Consider the following 14182-nt stretch of genomic DNA (forward strand, 5'->3'; position numbering starts at 1 on the left):
TATCCTTCCATAACTCTCAAGACTGTCATGCGAACTATCGAACATATTATTGATCGATGACATTGCTTGATGAGTGTTTCAGGGGCCGTCAGTTCCACTCAGATGAGCTCTGCTAATAAATAGGGTGGTTTTTCAGAAGTGGGCAAGCATTCAATTTGGCATTTCTCTTCAATTATCGTATCTTATTTTCATCTTTAACTAAGCATGAGATTCCAGTGGATCGATCTATTGACGACGTGGATGCATGAGACTTGCAGTGGGATATGTCCGGGATAAAATATAAAGCCAACATTAAAAAGTTATATCCAATCACGTGATCCTCTTTTTGTGGATCCAACATCGATGCATCAGTTGGGCCAGCTATAGATCCTAGTAGAATAGATAGAGAACACAAATGATGGCCTCAAATCTTTTCTAGGTTCAACTTTTATGGAAACCCTATTTCCAATCATAACTTTAACTTGGACGCAAATGCTAACATGAACATGAAAGCCAATTCACTTGAAATTTGTTCGTAAGCGGCATCTTCTTGCTTTGGCAGAGCTCACGGTGGAAGATTAACTTGACAAGATGAATCCTAGTCTAACAGCATTTAGTGGGAACGGCCATAGCTTTGAGCGGAGAAGCCATGATCAAGGTGAGTCCCAACTTCTCCTCCATGTCCAAATCCCCTGGCTCTACCCCTTCCGGCAGCCTCCACTCGAACCTCTGCAGCATGGACGCCAGCATGAGGTGCACCATCCGGTACGCCAATGGCAGTCCGGGGCAGATCCGGCGTCCCGCTCCGAACGGTATGAGCTCCAAGTCGCGGCCCCTGAAGTCCACCTCGCTGTTCAAGAACCTCTCCGGCAAGAACTCCTCCGGCTCCGTCCACGCGCTGCTGTCTCGCCCGATCGCCCAGACATTGATGAGCACCCGCGTGCCCTCCGGTATCTCGTAGCCGTGCAGCTCCACGGTGGCTTCTGCTAAGCGAGGCAGCAGAAGTGGCACCGGTGGGTGCAGACGCATCGTCTCCTTGACCGTGGCTTGCAGGTAGGGTAGTGAACCGATGTCCGCTTCCTCCACTGCTCTTGCGAAGCCGATAACTCGGCCGATCTCCTCACGCACTTTCGCCATGGTCCGGGGATTACGAAGCAGCTCCGCCATAGCCCATTCCACGGTTCTCGAGCTCGTGTCGCTCCCCGCCACAAATATGTCCTGCCAAATCAAAGCCATTTCGTGGTTTAGATGTCGTAGGAATAGAGTTTGCCTCATCACCGTTACTCGTTCGAGAATGTATCCTCACCGAAAATAAAGATTTCAGTGCTTGTCGATCGAACTTGGTGCCGTCTCCCTGCACTTGGTGTTCGAGGAGCTCATCCAGGAAATCATTGCGGGCGGTGGTTCCATCTCGTTCCCTGTGTAGCCGCCGATCTATTTGCTCATCGAAGATGTCATGCAGCCTCTTGAAGTATTTGGTGGAACGGCGACGAATGCCCTGCGGGTCGAGCTTTGCGAGCAGTGGGAAGTAATCGGACAGGTTCGCCCGCCCAGCTTCCTCCGTGATCCCCTCCACCACTTGCTTGAATTCTTGCGCGGACTCAGCGTAGAGATCGACGAGATCCACGGAGAAGACGGTGCGAGAAATTAAATTCAGCGTGGTGCTGAACGCCACGCGCCCGACGTGAACCAGCAAGCCCTTGGACGTGCTGCTGTCAGAGATGTACTGCATCAGTTCCTGTACCTTTTCGCGCCGAAGGGACTGGTAGCTGTCGAGTCTTTCTGCAGTAAAGAGCTGGGTTTTACAGATTCTACGTAGGTTCCGCCATCGTTGGCACGGCGGAAGCCACGCCATGGAGGCCTCGCTGTGGGCCAACACGCGAACAGCTTCTGGGATCCAGCGACTGGAGAACACTGCATCGTTCTTCTGCAGGATTTCTCCTGCCATTTCCGGGGAGGAGACGAACACGGTGGTCACTTGACCGAGGCGGAGGGTCATGACTGGGGAATAGAGCTTGGCGAGGCGGGCGAGGGAACGGTGGGGTTTGTCTCCGAGCTCGAACAGGTTGCCGACAACTGGAAGTGGAGTCGGCCCAGGTGGAAGCTGGTGACCGCCGGACTTCGATGACCTCTTTGTGGCTCTAGAAAGAAGAAGAAGAAGAAAAAGGACGGAGACACCGAGAGAAAGAAGCAGCCACAGAGAGGACTCCATCACGACTGCAGAGAAGGGAACCACCAAGACGAAGGTGGAGGGGATAAAGGTGAGACATACAGGTACAGCGTCTTCGTCTCCGAAGTCTGTTAGCCGCCACAAGGCGAAAAGATGTAGGAAATTTAATTATAGTCTCAGGTGGCCAAATCTTCTGCCCTACCAGAGTTGTGCTGAGATAGCCCCGCATTCATATCCAATCACAAGTTAGGTGGACTCGATTAGCTAAGTAGATTGTATCATAACGTGATTCCACACTTCCCTGATCGCAATACAGAGAATTGGTAAGAGGAGCAATCAGGTGAATCACATTGTTAATAAGAAAGATATTAAGAAAAGCACTATGTTTGTGTAAGAGAGCTACATTTATATTTTTACTTTATAAATAAGCTCTCTCCTTATCATTTTAACTTGACATACTCATATACTAAAAGAAAAGACAAACTGTTGTACTATTATACATATAGTTAAAAACTTTTTTTAAGCCTTCTCTAACTCAATAAAAATCATATATAAATATTTACTTTTCTATCTGTATTTTTTATTAATTATTTTAATAAATAAATAACTTCTATCTTTTATGCAGAAGACTAAATTAATTTTTAGAGATATTTATTCCAAATCTTATTCTACTTTCAATATTTTTTTCAAAAATTTCACAGTATAACTCATGAATTTAATTTTTTTTAATTAAAATAATTTTATATCTCACCCTTACTTTTATAAAATGATATTGAAAAACTCTTCATTCATTAGACATCTTTCTAAATCTTAAAATTTTATTAAATAAATCATTTAATCAAACTATTTATTGATCTCTTAATTTTTTTAAAACCTCAATAGGAATATCATAAGTCTCATACTTTTAGGTATTTTTTCATTTTTTAAAACATCTTTTGCTCTAATTTTATAAATAAATCTATAATTATTAAATACACCACTATTATTTATCGTTTTTCACTTCTTTATATTTTCTTAATTTCATTATCATTAATAAAAAAATTTTATATTCACTTTTAATATATCTAATATTACCTAAATTCTTATACTTTTTTTTCTTAACTTTATATATATATATATATATATATATATATATATATATATATATATATATATATATATATATATATATATATATATATATATATATATATATATATATATATATATATATATATATATATATACTTTAAAATCTTTCTTTCCATCATATAATTTAAAATCCTTACATTGTTATTTTTAAAATTTCACCATCTTATACTAATAATTTTTTTATACTTTTTTCTTTCTAATTTCTACAACAAATATCTAATATCATGAACGTATGTTGATTCGTCGGGTATTCACTAAATATAGCTTTATGATTATTACATACAATTTAATCTAATTTTCTAGCGAAAAAAAAATCTTTCTAATTCCAATTATGACTCCTCTAATAAAAAATCCAAAATTATAACAGTCTCTCCATGTCCCTTCCCATAACCAAAACTATCATGCAAATTCTTTACATTCATCATAAGTTTGTCCCATATGACTATTAAAATCTCCTCCAATTTAACTTTTTTAGTATATCAAATTTTAAACTAAATATTATAAATCTCTCTAGATTTTTTTCATATTCACTTAGTCTCTTAAATGTTGAACACTAATAAAGCACCCCTATAGATGTTTATCATCAATAAATCAACCACAATATAAATGAGATGATGAACAAGAAGAAACAAGATGTTTTTGGCAGCTATATCATCGACTCATGATTTATGTCCACTAATCAAATTCTCAATTTCCGAAGGCCTGAAACAATATGTTAGAATACGATCTTGTTAGTGGAGGCAAAATCTGTTAATGAATTGCCAAATCCCCTCAAGGTCTTCTTCTTTGTAAGCTCAAAGAATAATCCTTCTCAGTTCAAGTCCTAACAATTTGGTCTCAACAGTGGAATCAGATCTTATCTTCATCACTTATTATTTCTATAAAAAAAAACGAAGCAAAACATTTTATAAAAAATAAAAACACCAACCATCTCACCTACTTTCATTGCTGGATGAGCCATACGGGCACGGATGGTTCATCTGCACAGAGAGTAGCACATCAATGTCGCATCATGACCATGATGGATACATATTCTCCCTGCAGTCATGGGCACGGATGGTTCATCTGCACAGAGAGTAGCACATCAATGTCGCATCATGACCATGATGGATACATATTCTCCCTGCAGTCATGGTATCAGACATCACATATCACCAGAGGCCGTAGCTCGATCTTATCTTCATAGATAGGTAATGCTCAAGGATAAAAACTAGGTATATGGTCTCTTCTGAACTTGTTACACAAAATCTAGAAATTCACCACTCTTCAAAATAAATTTCTACTTGACTACTAATTTTGGTTCATGCTTCTATATGGCTTCTACATCACAATATATCAAATGCTGCAGCCTCTGCCTTTAATACCAAAAAATCTGTAAATGTGTACCAGTTAAACAAAAAACCTTACAAACATGCATTTTCCCAGCAAGCAAATCACAAGCATGTCAATGGCTAAGTTATATAAGCAGGTGGAGGTTGGAAACTAGGTAGCATAACCTGATGCAAGGGCCTTGACTATTTTAAAGGAACAGATGACAAGAGACAATAAAATTGAGCAATCTGATGCTGTGTCCAATGGAGAAAAGGTATTCTAGGTATAAATCTCCATAAAAGAGCAAATATTAACACTATGAGAAAGGAAGCCTTGCATAATGTATATATCCAGAAAAGAACATTAGATCAGACCAACAGCCATTAACCATTTAAGCTATATCCAGATAGGTTGCTGCACATTTAGTTGCGTGCACCATGCATCAACTCAAGGAATACCGTTCCATACATCTATCCTTTGACATTGTCTTACCACATCAGTGTTTCACTTTGGCATGCTACAAGCTGGCAAGTAATTGGAATGGATTTTAGTCCTTCAGTCTGATCTAAGCTAACTGCTCAGTTAGCTTTAAAGATTTCTAAGTAATTGGAGTTTGGATGAATCACAGGAGGAGAAAACAAAAACTGATAACATTGATTTAAAGATTTCTTTTTTATTTAGTACATGTTCTCCCAATAATTTAGGCATAGTTCCTATAATGACATATGTATATTCTTTTAGACAATAGTTTCATGAATGCACCTATATAAATAAGGTCCTTAAAGGCATCCACTGCTAGTTACTGCTGCAAATCTTATGAGACATTTACCAGTGTACTAAAGAAAAAAAAAAAAGAATAAAAGAATATGTGCCCTCTTTCAAGTTCAGGATTGAATTTACAACTATATAATCTTGTTGCTCTGTCAGTGTTTCAACTATCAGGTTCAAGCAAACATACAGATGACACTAAAGCATAAATAACTTATAAACAAGTATGATCTTCATCACAACTCTTTCTGCAATGCCTAACGGTGTTGTATGCTAACATCAAATATTTGCATCCTAGAGTAAAGCACCAAAACTTAGTTTAATTATATGATTTTAATTATAATTAATTATAACCAAAAGCATCCTACATGCATATCATTTTAATTATATGAAATGCATCATTTTGAATATCAATGAGACGAAGATTAACAAAATCAACTTAGTTTAAGAGAAACTATTTGGTTTTCAGTCATCAATTTATTGCTAATATCACCTCAAAAGTATAAATGAAAGCATTACACACCATCAGAAGATTCCTACTGTAGAAAAAAAATCGCTGCAGACATTGTCTACTTAGCAAAAGCTTACTGATAGATTCTTAATGCCTTTTGTCCTCGACAAGATGATTAACCTTCTTGTTTAGGTTCTGGTTTATTGGGTATAAAACTTGGAATAAAGTCCATTATCATTAAACTTTTATTCAGTAACGAAGGGATAGAAAACATACTTTGCTTTGCCTGCAATATAAGATGCATTGTCAAAATTAAAAAAAGCAACTAGGTGAAAGAGAATCCTGTCCTGTGCAACAGAAATCTGCAGACAGATTTTCCCGTCAAAATCCAAGAACTTTTCTATTGCCAATAGGATTTTGCAAGACGATTTTAGAAAAAACAGAGGTTTCACCAATTGGAAAACAATATTTCAGGAAGTTGTTTCTAACATAAAACATCATTTACATATGTTCCCATGTTGTATAAACACAGAAAAGAGACGAGGATGCCTAGGAAAGTAAGAAAGAATAAATTGGGCTTTATAATTTAAAATATACATAAAATATTCACTTATATGATCCTCAATTTGCTTACTGTTGCTTTATTGTAGTCATATAATAGCAGTAATATACAGATACAATTTTTTATCTTAATCATTTAAATGACATTAACATTTATGTTATGTGAACATATGTTAATTTCAGTAAATCAACAGACAGTTTTGTAAACTTCAAAGTGTTCTGGATGTAATCATGAAGTCTGTGCTTCTTTATCTCATATGGAGAGTAAAATAAAGACATGACCATATAAAAACGAAGATACCACATCAATTTCTGTGTAAACCAAAGCAACAAAGGATTTTATTATACGCAACATAAATATTAACCACACAAATTGTACAATTCTTATAGAAATCAACAAGTAACTCGGGATACCAAGGGATATCATTCCAGGTCCATAAATTATTCAGCTATCAAGCTCTTAAAGTGACTTGTCTTGAAGTAGACTTGTATGAGAAAAGATGGACACAGTGGAAAATTCTGACTGATAGCTTAACTTGGAATCTGACTGAATGATCTGATATCCATAAATTATTCAGCTATCAAGCTCTTAAAGTGACTTGTATTGAAGTAGACTTGTATGAGAAAAGATGGACACAGTGGAAAATTCTGACTGATAGCTTGCCTTGGAATCTGACTGAATGATCTGATATCCAAATACAGGGGACATGAATTTACAAACTGACATACTTGGGACATTAATTTCTCACAAAAAAAGTGAAAGGTCAACAAAATGCAGATGCAATGAGTCAAAAGAAGCAAAAAATGTCAACATCCTTCTGGTCAAAGTTTTAGATGACCTCTGAAGCATCACATTTGGGACGAACATCAAAGTGCTATCTGAAAATCTTTCAAAAAGGATTTGTGGAAGCTTCACAGTATGTTTACAATATATACATACATATATATACATACATATATATCCATACATATATACATACATATATGTGTGTGTGTATGTGTATATGTACACACACACACACATAACAGATTAAATCATTTTCATGTAATAAGAATCATGGAGAAGAAAATTAATTATGTACACACACACACACATAACAGATTAAATCATTTTCATGTAATAAGAATCATGGAGAAGAAAATTAATAAATAGCATGATCACCGAGTAGAACAAATTATGTCAATTTTGTTATATGTTTGAGTTCTGCAAATGCAATATAATTACACAAAAAAGGATATTGAAAGTTGGACAGAAGTTGACGTATATGACCTCAACACGGAATCATAACAGACCTGAATTTTTAAAACGACCCAATGTTTTGAAAAAAAAAATAGGGTGTAGAGGAATAGTTTGCAATCAGTTTTAATCACAAGTGCTAGTCACTAATTGTAAAAGCAGACCAGAATTCTGGAAAAAAAATATAAAAAAAATTGGGACATCCATGTGAAGATTCAAAGGAAAAATAAAAATACAAAACACCACATGTCAAGAGCCAATGGCTTCGGATGAGAGGTATTCTCACATATGCCCTACTTCCAACAAAAGGCAACAGGAAGTGAATTCTATATAGAAAGTCCGCTCTGCTTAAAAATAATACTCAAGTAAATAAATGACAGTGCAGAAAGCAAATGCTTCCAAGGAAACTTAATTTTATGCCAAAAAAGGACAAGAACACAAGTCAACAATTCTTTTTTATGGAATTGCAAGCATCTGATCCAATAAGGCTAGAACAAATTAGCAATTTTTTTCTATGGAACCAGTACTTGCTTTTAGATAATAAAGTTGAAAATTAAATCAAGTTGCCAGAAATTTGTTATGATTCTCTAAGAAGGTAATAAATAAGTTGAACGTATGGAAGTCTCAACATTAGGTTCAGGTTGTGTTGGATTTTGAAGAACAATTTCAATTTAAGTTTGTAAAAAAAAACTAAAACTGAAAAAGGAGAACATTGGTATTTAATTATGCTATTTCCAAGATTCCCTCAAAAACTCTTGATTAGTGAAAATGTAAATGATTAGAAAATATAATCACATATAAGAATCAATCAGATAGAACTTTTGTTTCAGATTGAGAATAATATCATCATGTTCCTTAAAGCTTCTTACTCTTGGCTTCCTTGTTCTCATCTGCAGTTCTTGTATGATACAAATAGTATTATACTTCTGGCAATCCATACTTCTAGAGCCATATATTCCTCAAAATAATTCCATGGGACGCTTCTTTTTTAAATCATATTTCTATTTCTGGTACTAAACAATATTGAGATGAGTTGTTCGAGTTTCTTTTCAGAGCCACACAAAGTCATAATAAGCATCAAAGTGAAAGAACCAACAGAAACATGCAATACCAATATCTCTAAATTATCAAATCAGGCTTTGTTTTCCATTTAGCATTTATTTGAATGTACTTGGAATAGTTCGAACTTTAGGGAGTTGTAATATTTGGTGATGGTTGCTACATAATGTAAATTTTCTACATTGGCACATTCTGAGTATTTCATTATTGGAAATGCACTCAAGGAATCACACAGAGATCTTAAAAAACTGCTGATGAGGATGTTGGCTCAACTCTTTAAACAAAAACCATCAAACTTCTAAATGACTCAGCTAACAGTTTTGGCAAATTAATACCTATATCAGTCGTGTCAAAGATGAAAAAAGTGCAGTCCAATGGTGACACCAATTGTCTCCCTTGGATCCATTTGAAGAAAGCAATGCTCATGCTAATCAATTTCCAAATAAGGAAAATCAACCTTGCACCTTTAGATATGTAAACAAAGGCAAAGTGGTTGGGTGACTGACTCAAATGGACATTCAAGGAGTTCAACTCCTACTATGTGGCCAACCCAACAGAGATAAAATATTGCCTCAGGAAACAGTGATACTAACAAAGCCATGGTGTGAAGATTAAGACCTAGAAGAAAGACCAATATCATGAAATCACTTTGGCTTTTAACATGAGGACATGTCTCTAAATTTAGAGACGAGTTTCAAATATAAGAATTAAGAAATAGGAACTTTATATTCCTAAAAATTTATTTAATGATGTCTCCATAGGTGGAACAGAACATGATCTTCAAATTCAAGTCCTTGCAGTTCATCTTGCCTAGAAGGCTTCACATAGTGTTCACTTGTCCAGTATCTAAAGGGGTTGGCCAACACACCTTCCTGCCTAGGCTGATAATTTATTCCTTCCAGATATAGATAACTACGTGCACAATCCCTATGTTAGTCCTATTGCATCCATCCTCTTGTGTCCATCATTAGCAGTGGCCTAAACAGGAGCTTCTAAAACAGATAAAACCCTTACCACACCCTTACCACACCGGTGGAAAGGGCTTTGCTTTTAAAGGGCTAGGATAGTATTATGAAGAAAAGTCTACTCTGTGACATAAGTGCAAAACATGCATTGGAATTTTGATATCAACTAAGAGATAGAAACTTGAGGAAGAATTATCCAAAAAAGTCGAGAAATCAAACTGCTAAAGAAAAGAGCCACAACCACTTAAAATGTTAATGCATCTTATTTACACAGTTACACTATATCAACTGTGGCTTAGAAACTTAAATCATGTACTTTGCTTCTTCTACCAAAAGATAATATTTTACTGGATCTGATATACTTTGTTACTACTGTTAAAAGGGAAAAAAGCTTAAGTTAAAGATGGAGTTAATTAGTGTTTGAGGTGATGGTAAGCAATAATTATAAGGTCATGTACTCAAGAACATGTGCTTATTTCAGAGTTTATTAGTTCGGTGCCCTGCCCATGAAAGATAATATTTCAAAGTTTATTAGTTCGGTTGCGGTCCTTCATTGGATTAGTAAAAACCAATCAATATGTACTGATTTGACCAACATTAATAAGCATTACCAGAATGATATCTAAATACCTGTTTCTCATTAGTGAAAACCAAACATGAGAAATGAAAGAACAAGCGAGCTTGTTTCTCATTAGTAGTAACGACCACAAAGTACGACAAAGAATGGTTCATGCCAGTGCAAAACAATTCCCAGAATGATATCTAAATGCCTTCTTCGTTTCTTAACGATGATGACCACAAAACAGAGATGTAAAGAAGAAGAGCAAATAAGCAATAATTAGAAGGTAAATCGACAAAACAGGGTGAAAACAAAAAAATCATAAGAACATTAATAAGGATTGGACGAAGGAACAATTTAATCCACCTGAGGAAGTAGCAGAAAATATCACCAACTGCCACCAACATCCTTCCCTGGCTAGAGAGCACTGCTGCTGCCACCTCTTGATCCCTTTTTACTCGAGGAAGTAGGGTAGTACCCAAGGTACCACCGGACGAACTTCTTGAGGCCAGTGTTCAGACCGGTGGTCGGATGATACCCGAGCTCCCGCTGCGCAAGGCTGATGTTGGCATGAGTAAACTGTACATCCCCATTCCGTGGCATTTTGACGACATTGCGGACGGCCTTGACCTTTAAGAGTTGCTCCAGGATAGACACGAGATGAGACACGGGGACTGGGGACGTATTGCCGAGGTTGTAGACGCGGAGCGGCGCAGACCCCCGCTTCTTGCCGCCGCTACCGGTGCTCTTCCCAGCATTGTCGAGAGCCGCAAGACAACCGCTCACGATGTCATCAATGTAGGTAAAATCACGGGCAACGGTGGCATGACCTGGGCCTTCAAAGATGGAAATCGGCTTGCTGCGGAGGATGTCTCTCGTGAAGAAGAAGTAGGCCATGTCGGGGCGCCCCCAGGGGCCGTAGACAGTGAAGAAGCGGAGGCCGGTGATGGCGAGTCCATAAATGTGGTTGTAGACATGGGCGATTTCCTCGCCTGCCTTCTTGGTGGCGGCGTAGAGGGAGGCCGGCCGGTCAGTGCGGTCAACCTCCGAGAAGGGCACGTGGGAGTTGAGGCCGTAGACGGAAGACGACGAAGCCCAAACAACGGCGGGCTGCGGGTCCGCTGACTTGGCGACCTCGAGCACCGACACGAGCCCGGCGACATTGGAGTGGACGTAGGAGGACGGATTGGTCATGGCGTAACGGACGCCGGCCTGCGCGGCCAGGTGCATCACATGGGTGAAGGGCACCACGTCGAACAGCTTGTGGAGGAGAGGGCCGTCGTTGACGTCGCCCTCGACGACGAAGACACCCGCGCGGTCGAGGAGGGCCTGGCGGGCGCGCTTGAGGGAGGGGTCGTAGTAGTCGTTGAAGTTGTCGAGCCCAAGGACGCCGTCGCCGCGGCGCTTGAGCGCGGTAGAGACGTGGGTACCCACGAAGCCGGCGGCGCCAGTGACGAGGACGGAGATGCCGCCGGAGCGGCGGACGCGGGCGGAGGAGCGCACGCACTTCTCCCAGGCGGGGCCGCCCCACGGGGCGGCGTTACGGAGGGAGCGACGCCCAGAGGTGGAGGAGGAGTTGGGGGTGGTGGGTGAGAGGAAGAAGAAGGCGACTAGGAGGGCGATGGCGAGGAAAGACCAGACTGCGACCTTGGAGACGAGCGGGTAGTGTTGCCACCGGACGGTGAGCTGACGCGGGTGGTGGTGGTGGTGATAGTGATACTGGGGCTTGTCCATCTTGAACTTGCCCGGGGTGGCCGGCAGGCTATCCATCATCACACTTCGATTCTACCCTTGGTTATCGGATGGCGAAGTGGAGAAGAATGAAGAATAAGACGAGAGATTTGGATCCAACGCCTACGCCTTGGCTTCCAAGAACCAAATCGACTAATGGGCTTGAAAACGGAGAAGTAGATTGATTCTAAACGGAAAAAGATAAAGATGAGAGCAGAAGCATCCAACAAGCTGTCGTCCCCACGCCACCCCCTACTAATTCACTACAAATCTCCCTAGCGAACAGGACAACGGCTTCTCTCTCTTCCTCCTCCTCCTCCTCCCTCCTCCCTCCTCCACTGGTCTCAGTGAAAGCCAAGATTCGGAAGGTGATGATTAGACTCGCCCCTCTTACCGGCCTCACTGTCTCGACGGCTGGCTTGGGATTGTGGCAAAGCCGGCGTCGGTGCAGTTAGGGAGGGAGGATCGGCGAGCGAATGTGAGGTCGCAGAGAAGTCAAAGTCGCCAGGGTCACGGGGGTTCGTAATAAATAGGGATGCGGACGCCTTTTCTGGAGGACTCCGTTGCGGATTTTGTTGGACGCGGATATCACCGACGAGGAGAGAGAGAGAGCGAGCGTCGCACGGCGATGGACGCCACTTGTTGAGTCGTGAGGAGGGAGAATGAGAATGAATCGTAAGTAAGCAGAGGCTGCGGGTGACGATCGAGTACACAAAAATGGACGGACGCCCTTCGATCTCCTCGCCCCTTCTCGACGTGATCTGATCTGGGTGCCAGATTTTTCTGGAGACTTCCAACGGAAGATAACAAGCTCCTATCTGGTCGTGTTTGAATTCAAATTTCATCATGGTTTGTTCGGGAGTCGGTCACGTATCAATCAGATGTTCGAGTAGAGAGCAGTGCTCGGAAGCACCACAGAGGAAATGAGACCCCCGATGAGGAGGAGGATCTTTACAGTGGTTGTCCCTCGAAACGAACATGTCGCGGAGTTCCAAGGGTTGGCGAGAGACTGGCGGTTGACATTATTTTACTCGCGATCGCAGAGGAAGCCAAAAAAAGATTCATTGGAATTGCTCGATTGTAGTCGGTTCCTGTGAGCATGTGAACCAACACTTCATTTTTTGCCAGTTCGCCCTTTTCTTTTCTTTTCTTTTCTTTTCTTTTCTTTTCTTTTTGCCAGTAAAAAGTACAGACTGCCAGTTGGCAAGCACAGTGTCAAAAGCCCATGAACTAACTGGTGAGTATGTGATGGCAAATCCCGTGACACAAATTTGATGTGGAATGAATAGAAAATTTGAAACCACGTAACCTGTCACGACTCGATTGCATGTCATGTGCAGTCAGGACCGTACCTGAGACACCCCCCCCCCCCCCCCCCCTCACTCGATAACACAGTCTGTGTGGGTTTGGTCCTTTGCGTTGATCGGCTGGAATATCATCATTCATTGGACCACCCCTGCATGGGAATCACATAAGAAGAATAATGAACCCCACGGGTAATTTCGCAAATAAATATCTATATAGTCTGTGTGGATTTGTCCTCTCTATTTCTTCTACTAATAAACTACTCGTATTCGTGCACAAGTCAAAGGTTCAAGTAGCAACTCATACATGAGTTAGATGAGCTGATGCGTAGTAAGTAGTATAGCACACTTTTGATTCCTGAATCCAATCCTTAATATATGAACACCTACCTCATCGTTAGCCTTTTTTCTAAATCTTTACGAGCTGTTTTTGACTTAATTCCTCTAAATCCGGATGAACGTAAGGACTAATGAGCTCCTCCTCCTCCTCTCTTGTCAGCTCTCAGAGCTTCCTTCCGTCAAGGGACAAGTCACATTTGTCATGTGGTTCCCGAAAGGTAGATGCATTTGTATTGAAAGATCTCTTCAAGAAAAGGGAAACGGGGCGAAGATAACTTTCTCACCGTTTGTTCTCTCTCACTTGATGCTCTCGCAAGAGGGCAGGATAGAATATGGAGTTGTCTTCGCCCCCTTTCCCTTTTCTTGAAGAGAAATTTCAGTACAACAATGAAAAGGAAGACCATCCTCTTCTTGCACAAAGATGCAGTAACCATCTTTACGACAAACATGCCCGTCAAGAGAGTTTCGTTAGCAGTTCTGGTCAAATAATTATTTGGGGTGTTGAGATTTTAGTGGTCAACGGAATCCAATAAAATAAATGATTCACATGTCAAATTGAACTATTTCAATTACATAATAATAATAATAATAATAATAATAATAATAATAATAATAAT

At 40.0% G+C, this 14182-nt stretch overlaps 2 protein-coding genes across 5 annotated transcripts; both read right to left on the bottom strand.

Moving 5' to 3' along the window:
- Nucleotides 1–237: 237 nt before the first annotated feature.
- On the bottom strand, nt 238–2450 carry LOC135610205 (geraniol 8-hydroxylase-like). The gene is made up of 2 exons (XM_065104406.1): nt 1286–2450; nt 238–1197 (listed from the first exon to the last, which is right to left on the bottom strand). Exons 1-2 carry the CDS (start codon nt 2189–2191, stop codon nt 583–585), a joined length of 1521 nt encoding a protein of 506 aa, XP_064960478.1. The 5' UTR covers nt 2192–2450; the 3' UTR covers nt 238–582.
- Nucleotides 2451–4203: 1753 nt separating this feature from the next.
- On the bottom strand, nt 4204–12595 carry LOC135610206 (UDP-glucuronate 4-epimerase 3-like). Of its 4 annotated transcripts, none has more exons than XR_010486062.1 (2): nt 10558–12595; nt 4204–4345 (listed from the first exon to the last, which is right to left on the bottom strand). XR_010486062.1 is itself a non-coding variant. In XM_065104407.1 (1 exon), the coding sequence occupies exon 1, from the start codon at nt 11962–11964 to the stop codon at nt 10609–10611; it is 1356 nt and encodes a 451-aa protein (XP_064960479.1). In that variant the 5' UTR covers nt 11965–12594; the 3' UTR covers nt 10389–10608. The 4 variants fall into 4 exon arrangements, 1 of the variants encoding a protein (XP_064960479.1); XR_010486063.1 differs by having other exon boundaries at nt 4262–4403; XR_010486064.1 differs by lacking the exon at nt 4204–4345 and adding an exon at nt 6831–7056.
- Between the last annotated feature and the right edge of the window lie 1587 nt (nt 12596–14182).

Source organism: Musa acuminata, chromosome BXJ2-4, assembly GCF_036884655.1.
Source record: "Musa acuminata AAA Group cultivar baxijiao chromosome BXJ2-4, Cavendish_Baxijiao_AAA, whole genome shotgun sequence".
In the NCBI taxonomy this organism is placed as follows: Eukaryota; Viridiplantae; Streptophyta; class Magnoliopsida; order Zingiberales; family Musaceae; genus Musa; species Musa acuminata.

Coding starts and splice junctions, on each gene's coding strand:
- LOC135610206 (XM_065104407.1), bottom strand. CDS start 11,964: ATGATGGATAGCCTGCCGGCCACCCCGGGCAAGTTCAAGATGGACAAG.
- LOC135610205 (XM_065104406.1), bottom strand. CDS start 2,191: ATGGAGTCCTCTCTGTGGCTGCTTCTTTCTCTCGGTGTCTCCGTCCTT. Junction 1,198..1,285: donor CACTGAAATCTTTATTTTCG/GTGAGGATACAT, acceptor TTGATTTGGCAG/GACATATTTGTGGCGGGGAG.